Source organism: Clytia hemisphaerica, unplaced genomic scaffold (genome assembly GCF_902728285.1).
Source record: "Clytia hemisphaerica strain Z4C2 unplaced genomic scaffold, Clytia hemisphaerica genome assembly, whole genome shotgun sequence".
Taxonomy (NCBI): domain Eukaryota; kingdom Metazoa; phylum Cnidaria; class Hydrozoa; order Leptothecata; family Clytiidae; genus Clytia; species Clytia hemisphaerica.
The window spans coordinates 188,366-207,834 of NW_027104377.1; the positions used below are offsets into that span (position 1 = coordinate 188,366).

General features: G+C 35.3%; 1 protein-coding gene and 2 long non-coding RNA genes across 3 annotated transcripts; 2 read left to right on the plus strand and 1 right to left on the minus strand.

The window, feature by feature from the left end:
- Positions 1-1,834: 1,834 nt before the first annotated feature.
- Positions 1,835-13,636, plus strand: LOC136818867 (uncharacterized). The gene is made up of 3 exons (XM_067075095.1): positions 1,835-1,994; positions 9,533-10,111; positions 13,254-13,636. The coding sequence occupies exons 1-3, from the start codon at positions 1,973-1,975 to the stop codon at positions 13,544-13,546; spliced, it is 894 nt and encodes a 297-aa protein (XP_066931196.1). The 5' UTR covers positions 1,835-1,972; the 3' UTR covers positions 13,547-13,636.
- Positions 13,637-15,340: 1,704 nt separating this feature from the next.
- LOC136818870 (uncharacterized) lies at positions 15,341-17,239 on the minus strand. Its single transcript, XR_010848377.1, has 2 exons — positions 17,057-17,239; positions 15,341-15,922 (listed from the first exon to the last, which is right to left on the minus strand). It is a non-coding gene; the product is annotated as an uncharacterized lncRNA (long non-coding RNA).
- LOC136818871 (uncharacterized) lies at positions 15,724-19,163 on the plus strand. Its single transcript, XR_010848378.1, has 3 exons — positions 15,724-15,815; positions 16,231-16,314; positions 19,028-19,163. It is a non-coding gene; the product is annotated as an uncharacterized lncRNA (long non-coding RNA).
- Positions 19,164-19,469: the final 306 nt, after the last annotated feature.

The window sequence follows — 19,469 nt, forward strand, 5'->3', positions numbered from 1 at the left end:
AAAAACTTTAAAGCACTAAGACCAAGACTGTCATCCTTTTAGTAAGAGTTAGGTTCCTAATGTGTAATGACTTCTTTTCGAGTTTGGCTGCTGATTTGGGGATGTATTGTGCGGGTAGTTTTGGGGACGTTTTGGGGGTGTGGGTCCCTTCGGAACCCCATACTCCTACCTAGTGGCTAGCTTATACAGTATCTACAGGCACATACATGTTAGGAGTAAAGGCTGTCCTCCTTACAGTCCACGCTCATAAGGTTGAGGAGTAAAGGCTGTCCTCCTTACAGTCCACGCTCATAAGGTTAGGAGTAAAGGCTGTCCTCCTTACAGTCCACGCTCATTTGACTGTCCTCCTTACAGTCCACGCTCATAAGGTTCAGGAGTAAAGGCTGTCCTCCTTACAGCTCACGCTCATAAGGTTAGGAGTAAAGGCTGTCTTCCTTACAGTCCACGCTCATATGGCTGTCCTCCTTACAGTCCTTCGACAGGCCGTCATCCTTACGGTCTTAGGCGCTTAAGTTAGGCCTCATATTGCATGGTACATCCCCAACATCAGCCCCAAAGCGAACAATATTTCACATTATTTCATTTCACAGATTTCGGCAAATTTCAATCATTTCAAGTTTACTATATTTTACTCATTTCGACAAATACACATTTCGGAACCTAATACACTTTTGTCATTTATTTGCCTCCCCAAGATCTTCACCTGTTTACACTGTTAACAACATTTCGACCCTCTGACGTAAAAATTAATTAGAGCTAACTTTAGTTAGGTTAGGTTAATTTTAAGGAAGACAAATTAACGCCCGCAATACACCCTTCCGCCATCATTCTACGCACTGTAGAAGCCATTGCTCAAATCCCAGTATCACTATTTATACGGGAGTGAAACCACGCTTAGTCTTTCTTACTCTTGTGTTTTCAATTTCCCACCCTCCCTTCCCTTCCATACATGGAGTTAGGGAGGGACATGGTACTTGTATGCGCCAGTTTTTGCTTGCTTTTTTCTCTCTCATTTCAGGATGATTGGCGACGACGCCCACGTCCGACGATGAGGACGCACAAGCAGCAGCGCAGCTAGTCCCAGCTAGGTTTTTTCCCCAAAAGGTGTTTTTAGTCCAGGGACTAGTCTTTTTTGTCTTCTTTTGGGATGTATCACGCAATATGCTCTCCATTGGTGTGGGTCCCTTCGGAACCCCATACTCCTACCTAGTGGCTAGCTTATACAGTATCTACAGGCACATACATGTTAGGAGTAAAGGCTGTCCTCCTTACAGTCCACGCTCATAAGGTTGAGGAGTAAAGGCTGTCCTCCTTACAGTCCACGCTCATAAGGTTAGGAGTAAAGGCTGTCCTCCTTACAGTCCACGCTCATTTGACTGTCCTCCTTACAGTCCACGCTCATAAGGTTCAGGAGTAAAGGCTGTCCTCCTTACAGCTCACGCTCATAAGGTTAGGAGTAAAGGCTGTCTTCCTTACAGTCCACGCTCATATGGCTGTCCTCCTTACAGTCCTTCGACAGGCCGTCATCCTTACGGTCTTAGGCGCTTAAGTTAGGCCTCATATTGCATGGTACATCCCCAACATCAGCCCCAAAGCGAACAATATTTCACATTATTTCATTTCACAGATTTCGGCAAATTTCAATCATTTCAAGTTTACTATATTTTACTCATTTCGACAAATACACATTTCGGAACCTAATACACTTTTGTCATTTATTTGCCTCCCCAAGATCTTCACCTGTTTACACTGTTAACAACATTTCGACCCTCTGACGTAAAAATTAACAAATGGTTAAGTTGTGGTATCTTGTTCTGTAAATTAAATCATAAGAATTTTATCGAAAAGCCCAGAGAAAATCAAGACAGGGGCAAAAAGCCTGGAAGACGACACCAAAAAGTGGAAGAGATGACAGGAAAGAAACGTTATTTTTGAAAACATAATTTGAGTATTCAATAATGTTTTCTTAGCTATGGCAGCAAGTCAAATTCTTGGTAAGTAATATTTAGTTTGTTTATTATAAAAGGGGCCTCATGTGTTAGTACTCCACATAAATTTTTAAATAAAGGGAAAGTGGGTTTTCAGCTTCTAACTTTTGATAGCAATCTTTTTTTGGCAAAAAAATTTCAGGGTGGTGTAAATATCATATAGAAAAATATATTAAAATTTGAGGGGATTTTGATTGACAAAACTTAAGAAAAGCTCAAAAAACCAACTTTCCCTAAGGAAACGCAGGCAAAAACAGGTTTGCTCCACTTTTAATAACGCTATATTTTGGTAGAAATTCTGATGAGTATTGTTACAAATTAGCCAAATGGTTGCACTTCTTCGGCTATTTCCACTTATTTTAAGAAAGATTTAAAAACTTATAACTCATTTCAAACTTGAGATTTTGTAATTTCAAGATTTTGTTGACTTGACATCAGCGAACTCAAAATGCCCCAAATTGGGCCAGTCCAGAAAATTTTTGTTCAAAGGATTTAAGCTCTCTTCAAAACGTCTACAGGTCAGCATGTCAGAATGTTTTGTTGGTGTGCAAAAAGAACCATAAACAGGTAGTAGTACACTGATTACACTGTATATCCAAAATGAAAAAAAGCAACATAAAACAGTTCAGGTGTCACCAAGTTAAGAAATTTATCTTCTAGATTATTAAAACCACATTAAAATTGTCTGCATGCTGTCCTCATGCTGTGTAAAAGTAAAAAAAAAACATCTTTGGAAACTAATGCAGTCAGCGCTGCTGGAATCGAAAACTTCTTGTTACAGTATGTGGCCCCAAAACGGAGGTCGTCATTAAAATGAGGATTCTGACTTGTAGATTTACACGTTTTTTTTTAATAAGGAACACCTTTATAAGGAACTCGAGGCTGAAAATGGTCCAAAAAATAAGGAATTATTAAGGAACTACTCAGGCTGAGAAGAAGTTATACTTATATAGAAGTTAAATATTTTGCGAATCCAAACTTAGCAGCTATGTAAATAAGGAACTCGATAAGGAACTTAATGCCGTTCAGAAAATGCAGATACATCTGTGACTTTAGAGGATGGATAAAAGATATAGCATCTTAAACCAGTATTTTGGGGCCCTACAGTAGAATCAGCATTGATAAAACCGAAAATCCTAAATATGAGAAACAGCAAAAAATCTTGGAATTCCATTCCTATCAGCATGAGTTAATAGCTTATAACAAAAAATTAACATTATATATAAAAAATTTCGCTGAATCAGCAAAAAACGGCAAATTCTGTCATTTTATTGCAAAATATAGGAGAAAAATACCTTTATTAAAGCTTAATATTTTCAGTTTCAGTTTTAAGCTTTTTTTCTAAAATTTTCACAGCTTATTCCGTACATGAATGGAACTATTTTCAAAAGAGATTGGTTTATAGAAACTTGATAAAGACGTTGTTAAAACAAAATTGTCATTTTGAAAATTTCTAAATTTTCAGTTTGGACTTTGCAATATTGAAAATCTTGAAATATTTTATAAAAATCATAAATTTTACATCCATCAGGTTGGTAAATTTAAACGAAAACACAAATATGTTCATAGTTTTCCCCCCTATTACAACTGGGCTTAATAATTTGATTTTAACTACATCTACGTTTTGGGAGCCCCAAACCTGCGTTTTGACAACCAGGGGTATACTGTAAAAATTTTATCAAACAAATTTATGCCCAAAACCCTCCAAATCACATTTCTAAATTATGGTCAAAAATTTTGTATTCATATCTTAAAGATATCTCGAGAAATCGCTAAGATTGCAAACCTCCGTTTTGGGGGCCAATAAAAAAAAGCTACCTATCTTTAAGCAATCGAAAAATATTTTTGAAATTGAAAATTTTGAAAAATAACTTCCAGGAAATAAAGTAGAGATGTTAAAGTTTTTCATGCAGCAAAAATTTTTGTAAAACCTCTTTTTCTCTAGATTTGAGAGAAATTTCAAATTTGATCGGCATTTTAGAGGCCACATACTGTATGTTTTGATAACTTTCTCCCCGAGCAAGTTTTTTTTCAAAACCTGTTTTGAATGTTTTTTGTTCGAAAAGTTCATTCGAATGTTCAACATTTTAAAAGACAAAAGAATGCAGAAGTGATGGTTGGGGGGGGGGGTGAAAACAAAACAAAAAATGGATAGAATTAGAAAGACTTTTTTGGGTCGACAATGAATTAGAATTATCAAATGACTTCTTGTGCACTACCAAATATTTTAGTCGTTCCAAAAAATCTCAGAACTCTTAAAATAATTGTCGTATTGCACTCGAAGTCATGCATGTAGTAAATATAAGGAGACGTGTAACTAACAATTTTTGTGTTGATAAAACCCCTGTTGATTTTTGAAGGCTCACTCTAAAGTTTAAACTTGATCATTCATGTTAATTTGATGTTGTGTTAATTTCAAGGCCGTTAATACTTCCATACTTATATTCTTGTTATAAGGTATACCTCTTCTAACCTCTCCATAAAATCTTTGATGAACTCCTTTTCAAGCTTGAGATATGGTATTTTCTTTCCTGTTTTGATGATGTCATCGGGCGATTTTTAGAGTCAACAGAGTCACAGCAAAGCAGACCAAAGTCTTATAACCCTTACCCTTGCCACTGTATTGAAATGAGGGGAAAATGACCTGACAACTTCTTTTGAATATGCATTTTGAAGTTTTTCCCTCCCAAATCTGTCACATTATTAGGTCTCTTACTCCCCCATTTATCTACCATAAGTTTGGAAATTTTGGACTTTTTACAGTTAATGAGTAGCCTAAGAAAAAGGAGAGTGGCTTGTCAATTTTGCAAAAGATTAACACTCAGACTATTTTTCATGCCCTTTTAGTGTCTGGTCATGTTCTTAAATTATGAAACAATTATAAATTTAGTAATTTAATTACGATAATAAACCAGCCGAGGCTGGAAGGTCAGCCAAGAGAGCTAAGATGGTTAGAGGGTCAAAGGGGTGAAAGGGATAATTTTGATGAGATGCGAGCAAATGTTAGATCAGCGTTCGATACAATGGCAATTAGCTGCCGGTTGAAAAGTCCAGGAACCTCGCTTGTTTTGGATGTTAGTTAGTCTACATAGTGTAATTAAACTTTTTTTTCATTTTAGTCAGTTATAATACATTTTTCGACCTACCTGGAGTTCGTTCGTTCGTTCGTTCGTTCGTTCGTTCGTTCGTTCGTTCGTTCGTTCGTTCGTTCGTTCGTTCGTTCGTTCGTTCGTTCGTTCGTTCGTTCGTTCGTTCGTTCGTCGTTCGTTCGTTCGTTCGTTCGTTCGTTCGTTCGTTCGTTCGTTCGTTCGTTCGTTCGTTCGTTCGTTCGTTCGTCTGTTACCAGCTTTTCCGGAAAAACCGGTTTTTTAGTATTTTCTCGAGATTTCATCATTAGTTTTTTTCAGATTTTTGGCACAATGATGCAAAATGGTAATGCCCAAAATGTGACAGAGCCCGATTTTCAAAAAAAAATCATTTCCGGCCAAAAATGCCGGAAAAACCGGTTTTTTAGTATTTTCTCGAGATTTCATCATTAGTTTTTTCAAATTTTGTGCACAAAGATGCGTATTAGCAATGCCCAAAACATAGCAGAGTCCGATTTTTGAGAAAAAATCTTTTCCGGCCGAAAATGCCGGAAATATGCCGGAAATCGCCGTTTTTGCAGATTTTCATCGGACTTTTTCCTTATATTTCGTTGTTTTTTCACACAAAAACATTATTAATAGCAATGTCCACGATCAAGCATGGTTCGATTGTCGATAAAACTGATTTTTGAAGCGGGAACTTTCTAAATATCGCCGGAACAGCCGATTTTCGCCGGAAAAACGGTATTTCTTGAATTTCTCAAGCTGTACTTTATATTTTTTAAAGAAATTTTGCACACTGATGTAAAACGACAATATCTAAAAAGTGACGGAGCCTGATTTTCGAAAAACATTTTTTTCCGGCCGAAAATGCCGGAAATATGCCGGAAAAACTGTTTTTTTGGCATTTTCTCGAGATTTTATCATTAGTTTTTTTTGATTTTTTGCTCAAAGATGCGTAACATGGCCAAGTCTGATTTTTGAGAAAAAAATTTTTCCGGCCGAAAATGCTGGAAATATGCCGGAAATCGCCGTTTTTCTGGATTTTCATTGGACTTTTTCCCTATAATTGGTTGTTTTTTCATTCAAAAACATTATTAATTGCAATGCCCACCATCAAGCATGTTTCAATTTTCAATAAGATTGATTTTTGAAGCCGGAACTATTTAAAAATCACCAGAACAACTTATTTTCGACGGAAAGACAGTATTTCTTGAATTTCTCGAGCTGTACTTTATATATTTTTATGAAATTTTGCACACTGATGCAATATGACAATACCTAAAATAAGACGGAGCCCGATTTTCGAAAAACATTTTTTCCGGCTGAAAATGCCGGAAATATGCCGGAAAAAACGGTTTTTTTACATTTTCTCGAATTTTCACCTTTATTTTTTCAGATTTCTTTGCAGAAAGATGCGTATTTGCAATGCTCAAAACATGGCTGAGTTCGATATTTGAGAAATTTTTTTTTCCGGTTGAAAATACCGGAAATCGCCGTTTTTGCAGATTTTCATTAGATTTTTTTCCTTGTATTTCTATGTTTTTGACACAAAAACATTATTGATAACAATGCTCACCATCAAGCATGATTCAATTGTCAATAAAACTGATTTTTGCAACCAGAACTTTCTATTTATTTTTTCCCTACAACCCTTCCCTCTCCCCTTATCAACAATCAATGATGAATTTATTGCGTTATGCATTTTCACTAAACGCTATATTTTCTGACTGATTTTTTTCTCCTCGCATTGCTATCTAAATTTCATCATCAGGTAGGTCCATTCAGCATCTAGCTTGTTTCTGTTGGGTGTAGACAATATCCATATCTGACCAAAGTGTTATACTACAAATAAATAAGAAAATTGCCAAAAAGTCAAACCCAAAATAAAGATACATGCCATAATTTTAGTGCAGAACCATTATTAGTTTTCATTACATAGAAACTGTACTTTTTTTGTTTATATGATAAAACTCCAATAACACTTTGTCGTAACTCTCTGCACAGCTTCTTCTAAAAATTGTAACTGACTGCCATTAAAGCTACAAACTTTTTGTTATGGCTGTGCAAGTTGTGACAAGATTGGCCATGTTGTGTAACTTAATGGTATATGGTATATATACTTCATTAAAAAATCTAGAAACAACTTTCTGCAGTCCGCTTTCTGCAAGTCCGATAAAAGATTTGTAAAAACTGTTGTCACCATGCATTCCATATCAACCATTTAGTTAAAGCCAAAAATGTGCGCAAAGATCAGAATAATCTGCTGTTCCGAACTGTGTGAAAAATAATTTGATCAATTTCAACAAAAACTGTATATATATATCAATATAATTGATCAAATTCCAAAGAACATTTGTCATAATTTTGAAAGTCCAATAATAGGAGATGTGATCGTCATCTGACCGACCCTGACGGTCAGCAGGTAGAGTCTGTAAGTCTGAAAGCTTTTCTGCTGCTTTGCTGGATTCCCACTATCAACCTCTGCACGCTCTGTGTTTACAAGTTTTCAAATCGAAGTAGCGACCTGCGTGCTAATGGAGAGTAAACCGAAAACTAGTTTATCCACGGTTGACGGTTTCTCAATTTTTTAATTCGGACCAGTCCACGCGGATTCCCTTTAAACAAGATGTAGCTGCTTCTTTAACAGAAAAATATTTTCGACCGACCGACCGAACGACCCACCTTTTTAAAGTAGAAATGATGGGAACCGAACAATTTTTTGCGATCCGCCTTATATAATATGACTGAAGCCACAACCTTGCCGATACACAGGACATTCTGGTGCAGTTTGTCAGGTGCACAAATATATGGATAAATCACTGGACAAAAGTCCGGTGTAGTGTCTGGTGTACTTTGTTTCCAAGAGAAAAATGTACCGTCAACTGCTCCAACTTGGGACTATCTTACGCAACATGGGACGGCCATTCCACCATACACAATTTCTCTTTGGCACCAAATAGGCTTTTAAATCGAAATATAAAAAAAAGCTGTAGTGGAACACGCGCGAATGTGATCTATTTGTTATAGACAGGCAGCTGAGGTCACAAAAAAATTGGACGGGGTGCGAACAATCCCAAACCACTTTTAATTGAAAATATACAACCTAAATATCTAGAAACCAGAAACGGGAATACTTATTATCTCATCGGGCGGTTAGGCGGCGGGCATTCTCTAATTCTCCATTCGGCGTCCGGTCATTTTAAATGAAAACAAAAGTTAAAAAAGGCGCGCTATCAGTGAAAGTTATCGTGACATGTTATGACAGAAAGTATGATTGATAAACTTGGCGGAATTATCAAAACAAATTTGTTGTCAAAGAGATTTAACAGTAAGTGAAAATACAGGCCAGATATCAGCAAGTCCCATGTTGCGTACACTCATCCCAAGTTGGAGCTGTTGACGGTACTAGACAGTCTGGTGTAGTCCGGTGTGCACTTTTGAAAATTTAATGAAGAAAACACCAGACAAAAAATAACGCCGGAATGTCCGGTGTATCAGCAGGGTCGTCTGAAGCCAAACACGTCCAAGTCCAAAAAAACACGATTGCATCCAGTCTTTATCAAATTTAGACAGTAGCTGTATGTACTTTTGTATACTTTATCAAATTCCAATAACATTATAACACCATCAATCCCCCCCTCTAGAGGCAAACAAAAAAAATATGTTTTTATTGCAAAAACTACTGTAATCAAAAGCAACAATAAAAAGTACCAGAAAATTCAACATAAACAAAAACTTGAGCAAACGGATTTAAACCTTCATAAGATGTAGAAAAAGAATCCCCTTGATGAAAATCGTGTGTTTTTTGCCAAGTAAAAAAAATAAATGACAGAAATTGAAGCTTGCAACAGATTCACACTGGAAATACTTTGGAACAACACTTTATCGACTTATCACTTGAAACACCACATTATGATCTGTAAAAACAACACACGCTAAAAGTACCCAAAAAGTTAACCCGATTGGAAGAAGGTTTAGAAATCAAAGTGAGATCGGGAAATCGGATTTTTTTTTTTGCCGTCTTATGGAACTGGAAGAAAATTTTACCTATTTGAATGCTCAGCTCAGGTTAGCTGACCAATAAAAAAAAAAGCAGTAAAAGTGCCATTTGGATGGATATCCATATAGAGGTTAACTAAACTAATCAATGAGATAACTACCTGGTTAAGAGCAATATGTTTGCACCTAACAATAGGGGAATTAGCAAATAACAATGTAACATGGGAAATACAATAATTGGACAAACAATTAGGGTGGCGGTGGTATACAAAAAATTCTTGAAAATAAATGTATGTCTGAGATGGATATGACAGATATAATACTGACACCCTCATTCTTGGGAAGATTTGTCAATAACTAACCAACCAACCTTCATTTCAAGAAAAACTTTCTCCCCCAAAGATGCTTGTGAAGGGTTCAACAAGATGAGATTTTTTTATTTTTTTTCTCTTGTAGGTCAATTCTTTGTTACGGGGGACGTAAGCCAAGCAGCATTGGTGGCATCCATATGTTTTTCAAATCGTTCTGACAGTGATGAAAAAATTATTAGAAACATTGTGAAAAATGGTTGGGATGAAGAAGAACAGGTTATATCTAATTTGTTGCAATCACCTTTCCTCTTACCAGAAGATATAAGACTTTCTACAATCATAAAAGGATTGGAAGATGATGAAATGCCCTATTTTATTCTCTCCGCTTGTATCGGAATTCAAAGAGTAAAACTGAAAGATGATGATCTTGAAAGTCTAGAGAAACTTTTACGAAAAGCTGTTTTCAATGAGCATGGTGCAGTTTGTATGAGAGCTTTTATCACATTGAATCCATTTTTGAAATATCCGAAAGACAATCAGTTGTTTATTGATATTTTGAGCACAAAAAAATCTCCTTTACATGAGACGGCATTATCATGGCTTGTATTGCATGTCAGTGATAAACAAGAACTTTTGAAATTATTGAATGATTGCCATGTGAAAGATTCATTGGTAACTGATGCAGTAAAGAAGATTGACGACCACTGCCAAAGTCTGGCTCATGGTATGTTATACGATTTTTCATGCAATATATGGTTGCTGAAAGCTGTTTAAATTTTTTTTCACAATCTGTATGCAGTTTGATGCCCATTTTTAGTCGTTCTGTCAAACTTCTCATTTAAAGAAATATGATTCAAAACTTTATAATGAGATTGTGCGCTCATTGCAAGTTTGTTGCGACTAATTACTTGTTAATCCAAACATTATGTGATAGTAATTACCTGTTTAATGGTTCTTTAATTTCCTCTTCATCTCAAAATAGAAAATGATGGAATTGCATTATTCTATGAAAAACTGTTGATTGTTGCACATTTACAATTTCAATTTATTTGAGATATTATCGTCGCTGGGAAATAAAAAAAAGCCTAGTGTCGATTTTTTGAAAAATCTTTTTTTTTTATTTTAAATATTTTAAGTTATGATCTCTGATAGTCTTAATTTCAAGAGAATTTTTTCATATCTCTAAAAAAGGTAGAATTTTGGATTAAATAGCCTTATGTCTAAGTTTATGTCCAACTTTTTTACATTATTGATAAATTTTGTGCAAAATTTGGAATAAAAAAGCCTTATAACCATAAAATTTCTTAAGCATAACAAACAAAAGGTAAAGCTTTTTTTTTAAGTTAACAAGCAACTTTAATCATTGCAATGCTTTACTTACAGCATTGGTATAGAAATACTGTGATTGTAATTTTCTCAAAACAGCAAAAATGGACATTAGGCTTTTTTATTTTCCAGCGATATCGTTATAATAGATATTATAAATCTTTCTATGCTCCGGAGTAACACTTTTTTTCTACCTTTTAGAGCTACTCCAGATCCTATGAAGTCCATAGACTGGACCCAGGTTCTTGGGGACTCAGAATTACAATCAGCCTATGTCATCGAGGTCAAAAATAGGTTTGATGTTCTCTCCAAACCAAACGACGAAGTCGAAACAAAATATTCAAATCTGATAAAAGCAAACGAACATGTATGTCTCTCTTATCTTCCGAAAAAACAAAAATGCAAAAGTAAAGTTCTCCATGAGGACAACCTTGTCAAAAATGCGCGCAAAACCTTCGAGTCAGCCAAATTAAAACATCAAACACGTGCTACTAGAAGAAGCGGTAAAGCTCTCGCAGATGCGCAAAAAGGCTTGGATGACGCTTACCTAACCGCTGAATCGCTTTTTATATCAGGGAAAGATTGACTCGATCAAAGCTTTTCACGAGTCAAAAAAACATTCCGCTTCTTGGAAAGTCATTAATGAGATATCTGGACATAAGGACTACCCTTCGATTCAACTAAAGGGAGGTTCTGCAGAGAAAAGGAGGACAAACTGGCTAAAACATTTTAAGGACTTGCTCGGAAATGTACCAACAGGTAATGCAAACGCACTACCACTTCATCAAGTCTTGAAAATCTAAACATTCCAACTAATACTTTTACCTTAGATGAGTTGAAGAAAACTGTAAAACTTTTTTCTAGTAACAAATCTTCTGGCTTAGACAACATTCCAACTATTTTATGGAAAGATCCTACCTTTTTGACACTTCTCCTCGAATTCTGTAACCACACCTTCGAATACCATTCTCCTCCATCAGCTTGGCTCACAGGGGGTATCATCCCTGTGCCAAAGAAAGGTGATCTCACCCTTGCTTCAAACTATAGGGGTATCACATTAATGCCAATCGCTTCAAAAATCTATAACAAACTGATCCTGAATCGTATAGTCCCATATCTTGATCCTTTGTTGCGAAAAAATCAAAATGGTTTCAGGAAAGGTAGAGGTACTCTTTCGCAAATACTTTCAATTCGGCGTATCCTTGAGGAAATGCGTAAATTAGACAAAGAAGTTATTCTCTGTTTCGTTGATTTTAAAAAGGCTTTTGATTCTATTAACAGAGAAAAAATGTTTGAAATCCTTAAACTCTATGACATTCCTGACAAAATTATTCTTGCCATCAGGGCGCTCTACACCTCTACCAAGGCAAAAGTTATTTCTCCTGACGGAGACACTGAAATGTTTGACATCCATGCTGGTGTTCTTCAAGGAGACACCCTTGCACCCTTTCTTTTTATTCTAGTTTTAGACTACGTTCTTCGTATTTCGTTGATCCTTTAAACTACAAGGGCATCCAACTTACAGCCCAAAAAAGTAGAAGAAATCCCGCCACTTTTCTCACCGATCTAGACTTTGCCGATGATCTCGCCCTTGTCTCTGAGACCATTCAGTTCGCAGAAAACCTTCTCCACTCTCTCGAGAATGCCGCTAGTCAGGTCGGCCTTTTTTGTAACGAGGGAAAAACTGAATTTCTGTGCACTTCTGACTCCGTCCGTACTCTGAAATCGCTGAACAGTGTCAATATCAAAAGAGTAAATGACTTTAAATACCTTGGCTCGCACATTAATGATTCTGAACAAGACTTTAATATTAGAAAATCTCTCGCGTGGAGGGCCTGCAACAAACTAAACAAAATTTGGAAGTCTAATCTAGATAATAAGATTAAGGTACAAACCTTCAAAACCTTAATCGAGCCTATTCTCCTTTATGGGTCGGAGACCTGGACAATGACGAGAGCCATGGAAAAAAGTATAGACGGGTGTTATACAAACCTCCTCAAAAAGGTTCAAAATTTAAACTGGGCGAACCATCCGAACCTCAATCAAATATACAATAATCTACCACGCATCTCGCGTATACTCACCAATAGAAGACTTCAGTTCGCAGGCCACTGTTTTCGAGCAAAAGAAGAATTAATATCCAGACTTCTTTTCTGGTCACCAACGGGTCTAGTAAGACTAAGGAAGTTAACCTTCCTAGATACTCTGAAGAGGGAAACAGGTCTCGAGATTGAGGAAATAAAGACAGTCATGCAAGATCGGGTATTGTGGAAGGAAGGCTACGCAAATTTTCCGACGTAAGTCGAAAGATGATGATGATGAACACTTCCAAATGATTTTGCCATTAACTACTATTTAAAGTCAAAATATAGCGATTTAGAATCTATAGTTTGCTCTCTGATAATCAAAAAATATGTGCAATTTGAATATCTTGAATCTTGAATCTTCAATCTTGGTTGTTTAGCTCAGGTCCTTAGAATCTTGATACCAAAAACCATCTGATATCTCTTTAAAATTGAGTGACTATTTTATGTTTGTAGGTGAAGAATCTCCAGTCACCATTGAAGTATTTGACTATGTTCCAAATATGATCGACTTTGAAGCAATGTTAGATAAAGAAGATGCATTGACAGAATTTTTCGACGACCTGGACACAGATCATGATGAGAAACTTTCGGCAAAAGAAGTTCAAACTTTCCTTGAAGATATTGGAAAAGAAGTTAAAATAGATGACGTCATTGAAGAGATGAAGAAAATTGGAATTGATGATGGAGGGAAGATCGATCGAGATGGATTCATGGAAATGATGTTCCCCAAATTTCAAATCCATTGATAAAATGATTGTGCTCTAGATTTATGACTTCGTTTGACTGGTTAATCCCCTTGTTGCAAAGTATGTTATGACAAAAGCCTTTATCCCATTAATGAAAATTGCAAGTTTCTTTGTATATTAATAGTTTGCTCGATTGTTCATTGTGAGAGGATGGAGATTGTCAAAATGAGCATGGAAAATTATAGTTTTGAATATTTTACTTGATACAAACCCAATTACGCAACTACGCAGAGTTTAAAAAAAAATTCATTCAAATTAAAAAGAATATTTTTAGAGAGAAATTATTATGCATAGAGACTTTATTGATTTCATAGAGATTTTATTCGTGTGTGTTTGTTGTCATGTGTTGATCTTTCAAATCAAATATTAGACTAATTAGACCCAATCATTATAAAACTGGTTATTATATAGATTAAAATTTTCAAAATTCATTAATGTGCCTTTGATTGTTAGACCTGGTTAGATTAATAAATAAGAAACTGCCTTTTTGAAAAATATTTTGAATCTGCTTTTCTCTTTTACATCATATCTTTTACTTTCGTATATTCTATCGGGTTAGCTCTTATGAATTACATTTGCTCATTACTCTAACATCCAAATTTGATTTATTTTACATGCTAGTGTGAGTCACAAACCTTAATAAATAGATCCTTCATATCGTTTGGCCAAAAAAAAAAATCATTATCTGAAATGAAAAATCCCTTTGATTTTCTAAGAGTTAGTCCAAATATTTAAGATTTATATCAAAATCAAGTAAAAGTTCTGAATATGATCTACTTCTTCTACTTCTTTTTTAATTTTCTAATATTATATTATTCTTATAATTCTTTTCATTTTCTATTCTTTTTATTTTTCTAATTTTTGTTTATATTATATCAATAATTTTTGTTATTTTTTATTTAACAGACTTTTTTTAAGTTGCTCAGAATTTTTTTAAAGAACTCTTAAATGAGACATATTTAATTAGAGTAAAGATATTTTAGTTTTGTCTAAATCTCTTTTTTACTGAATCTAATGAACAGCGAGAGCCCATCCCTTGACCCTTTTTGAACCCGGCTTTGTTGAGATTTCAATTCGTGGAGGGGGGGGGGACAAAACATTCCCTTCCATAAAATCTACAAAAATGGTAGATAAACCATTAAAATTTGCAGGATACTTGCTTCACCATGTAAATTATTGTTTGTACCATCAAAATTTGATGACGTCAGCACATTTTTTTAGAAATTCATGAAAAAATTGCTAAATTTTTTATGGTTCATTTTGAAGGAGCTGTAGTTTTAGATCTTGAAACCTTTCTTAAATTGTTTTCAATTAAATTCTCTTTTGACAATATTAAACTCAGGTCTTCGAAGTTTTCAAGCCATTTTGAAATGATGACGTCATCGAATTTAGGAGGGCTGACCAAAAGATTTTTATCTTGGAAAATGAGGTTAAAAAGTTCAAGGCGATGGTTCTAAGTTTCAAAGTGCAAGGAGAAAATTTTTGTCGGGGGGGATGTTTTTCCCCTCCGTTAAACTAGATTTACATTTCAGAAAATCAAGGAGAATAGTTTCTTTGCATGTATCTCATATTGGTACCATCAAGGACGCGTGCATAAGTTTAAAATCTTTCCTTTTTAACACCATACATCTCCAATTTCCCCTTTGATGCCCCAGAAGAAGTAATCCTCTGAAAATCACCCCGAGCATACTCTCGGTTTTTACGCAAGATTTTCCTCTCCTTTTTACCCCATGTATGGTTTTGGTGTGAACAGCCCAAAGCATGAACGAGTATAAATTGAAGCGAAGTACTTGCTCCTCTCTAATTGTCTTTGTTATATTTTGTTATTGTTTTATAGAAAAATTAGTGAAGAAATAAGAAAACTAATACAGGTTATAATCAAATGCTAATCATACTAATTCGTAATTGATAAAATGAAGATTGACTGACCAAAACACTGCATTCATGATCATGTGACTACAAGTTTTGAATTCTGGAACATCTGATGGTTGGGATCCATTTTACTGTAATTATCGCAAATCACAACTGGCTTGATCGTAGCTTTTTCCGTAGTGAATGCCAGCTTCGTTCCCACGTATCCACGTGCTTGGACGATGACAGTATCTCGATTCCATCGACTGTAATCCCAATAGGACTTATACTCCTTGAGATACAATGGACACCTTATGTAAAGCTTTCCCCACAAACATGGTTGAAACAGTTTCCAATCCTCTGGATGGTTGTCCATTCTGTCTCCACAGAACTTATTCTTCAAACTTGGCTTACATTTGTAAGTAGAGATTGTTGGGTTTTGAGTGAAATTTTGTAGTTGGTTTGAGTGGATGTATGCAGACAGTTTATAAATATCCTGGCAAGCTGTTGGTAGGGATATCTGTCCTGAAAAGAAAAGAAGCGGGGCTCAGCTGTTTGAATTGCATCGTTGCTTCAAAACACTTAGACAGTAGTCTACTTAATAATGGAAAGAAAAAACAGTCCTTCTTTTACGAAATCATAAATTTCTTTGATTTCCCAAATAATTTCGAACAGGCTTTACTATTATGATGTACGATTTTTAGAGTGAGAATGAGTTAGCTGACGTGTTGTAAGGGTTTGAGTTTAATCTTTGCTGAAAACGAATGGGGCAGAATTATTACGTAAATAAAGATTGTTTTTATTTCTTCACAACTCGACCAATTTTTTTTTAGGATAACGAGACTGTCCTGACCTGAGCAATGGAGGAACAATGATCGACATTTGTTGACTTTTTCGTCATTTATTGACTTGTACTGGTAAGAGCCATAGATTTGTAAAGTACTGTACCAGTACTGGATATCGTGCTTTTGCTGAAAAGTGCGTCGAGTTTAGGTAGGAAATCCTACCTAAGTCACGTGACATCACAAAAAAAATTTCAGCGCTTGACCAATCAGAAGCTTCGCGGTTTTTCGAAAACAATAGCAGCAATACTTTTTGCGATATTCACTTTTTTTTTGCTTGGAAGAGCTTAAAGCACGCCATTTAGCCCTTCGGACTTTATAAATCTATGGTAAGAGCCCTTCAACAAGATCTCCAACATTTGTAATTTGAAGCCCCTGTTCGAACCTTTATTTAAAATCTTGTCAAGTTTATTATAGTTGACGTGTATAGTCGTGATGACGTGACGATAAAGGGAAGTCTTTTTTGCTGTCCATCAGAATAGGTCGAATTCCTACTGTCATTTATTTACTTATTGACTATTTGTGCTTTTTAAGCGAACATTTTTTGATAATGTGCCTAAGATACATACGAGAACTGACTTTATTTCGGAAGGAACTTGGTAGCTCCTATACACTTGTCTCTATAGGAATAAAATTTTCAATTGGATGCTTTGAAAATATAACCAAATTCGTATAGTATTTCTCATGCAGTTTCTCATGCAGAAAGTTTTCTGGCTCTCCAAAGACTCCTCCTAAGACTTAAACTAAAGAGCTCAAAATATTGTAAGGTTTCTTTGACCGATAATCGTTGTAAAATAATTTAGCTTATAATCATTACCTAAAATAGAGCAATTAACCAAAGCCAACATTATTCCCAATGTCATATAAACATGATAACTCAATACTTGAAAATCCATCACGAATTAGATTCTCACTCAACATTGACTTTTTTGCAGCAGCCAAAACCAAGAACTCGACCCAAGTTTTCCAGTATAACTTGTGACAGTCATTAGATTTTCCTTGTTGACTAGGTGGCTTTAGTCGTTTAGTTGCTCCCCTTTTATAAGGCTGCAAATCCTTTCAATTCTTCGAAAGGGGTACACGTGTCCAAATTCGTAGAAAATTATTGATTGAGAATTTATTCATCATGTGATCAACATACACCACCCAAATTCGAAGAAAATTATCTTGAAAATGGCACAAGTCAAAATTGAACATGTGTGTCACCATTATCATATATCAAAGTCATTATCCCTCAGCCTTACACACTATTTTTACCATTTTTGGGAGTAACGAATATTACGTTACGACATTGTTCTTTGAGATTTTGACTTTTAAGCATTTTTTTCTTCAACGTAGTAATGCTAATTGATTTTGTCTGGTAAATTTCATAATTTGAAGTGTCAGTTTTGAAAAACTTAGTCATAAAAATTTGTAAAATAAAACTGCATGTAGTAGCATGTATTATTAATTTTTTTGATAAATATTCTTAGTTTGCCAAAGGCTTGAAATAACGATTTCAAATGGGTCGGACAAAATGTCCGATCAGGGTTACTTTAGCTTGAAAATCATGATTTTTGGGTCGGACAAGAAGCTATTTGGGTCGGACGTCCGATCGTTATCTCAAGCCTTGTTTGCTGTTTTAATATATGTAACTGGGGTTAAAATTCTCAAAAGTTAAATTTCAGCCAATTTTTACTCTTTTTAGGATTTTTAAAACTCTCAAAAATTCTTGCTCTTTACGGTGAGGGGTGGGGAGATTTGGGGGAGTTTTCCTCATTCAAATGTAGCCTCAAGTCACCTCTCCCTATGTTCTTTCGCCAAAACTGAAAATTGGCATCATTTTTTATGCCAAATAAAGAACTGTTATCAACAATACCTTCACGTGATATTACAAGCCAGTTGGTGGTCAACATGTTATTCAACCTGTAAATGCTGGACTTTTAGCTTTGTCCACCTTTTAGACGTACCTTAAACAGTTCAAAGAATATTTTACAGTTTCATACACTAATCACATGAGAGCGTGGGAGTTGAAGGGAAGGTACAAACATTTTTACTCGTTTATTCTTACCAACATTCTGAATGTTTTTTGGACGTTCTGTTATCGGTTTTTTGATGCTGCACTTGCAATTTCCTCAACTTCAGTCGATTTTTTTTTGCGATTCAGCAAAATTTCTAACATGCTTTAGTTTTGACATTTCCAAAGAAAATGCCTAGAACCCGGGATGATTTGACTCAAGCCGCTCCTTTATTTCAAGATGTCCTGGGTACTAAGTTGTGAAATGTGATTGATAAGTGATGGTGCATTTTTTACTCATTCGTATTTTCTGCGAAGCAAAAGGTTATTCATGTGATTTTTGTCAGCGTGATGAATACATGGAAAAGAATCTTGTGACTTTTTCAATTATCTTAATTTTGGTGGTTCGATTTACTGAAGAATTTGGAAAGTTGTTTTTTTGCGATATGAATCATTCAAACGGAAAGGGTACATTACATGATGCTGTTTAGTTGTAGTCAATCATCATTGTTTCAATAGATCATGGTTTACCTCGGGTTTACCTCTTGATTATTTTCCAAGATGACCGTCTTCAGATGTTCTTAGCTTTCTGAGCTTTAAGCCTAAAATGTTCTTAAATTATTCTTATTTTCATCATTGTGAGTATTTTTGTGAGCATTTTCCTAACAAATTGGGTGTTTTAGAGTCTAATAAAGCTTTAATATGTTCTTAACCTGTTCTTAATATTTTGGCCATCGAAGCTGTAAGATAATTTTAGGATAATTATTTAAAAGATTTTTTTCAATTCTCCAGCGAAACTTGGTTATGCTTACTGAATTTAAACAATCGCATCATCAAGATATTACTTCCAACTAGATATAAACATTTGAACGCAGTCGCTTTCGCTTTCGTTTTCAAGCAAAAGGTAACGTAGTTTTGAATGTTTTGGCTGAACAACAAGGCCAGATCGTCACATTCGCCATATCCCTTTAGAGCAGAGAGTGACGTTGGCAGGATGGATGATCTGTTATGAGATAATCAGATCCAAAGACCTTTGACTTTATTGATGTAATCTCATTAGATTTCTTGACATTTCCTTTTTTAATTAGATCTTGTCCCTAATCACCATACCACTCTTTAGAGCTTTAATTACTGCTTGACTCTTTAGAAAACTTCTTGCTGAGGGATTAATGGATTGGTTTCGAGACGAGATTTTATACGGTCTTAATTAGGGTTAAGGTTACAGACGCCATAT

What these genes read in the sequence shown, in the direction of transcription:
- LOC136818867 (XM_067075095.1), top strand. Translation starts at nt 1,973, where the DNA reads ATGGCAGCAAGTCAAATTCTTG. An exon ending in GGCAGCAAGTCAAATTCTTG is followed by an intron (nt 1,995 to 9,532) that starts GTAAGTAATATT and finishes TTTCTCTTGTAG; the next exon opens with GTCAATTCTTTGTTACGGGG. An exon ending in CTGCCAAAGTCTGGCTCATG is followed by an intron (nt 10,112 to 13,253) that starts GTATGTTATACG and finishes TTATGTTTGTAG; the next exon opens with GTGAAGAATCTCCAGTCACC.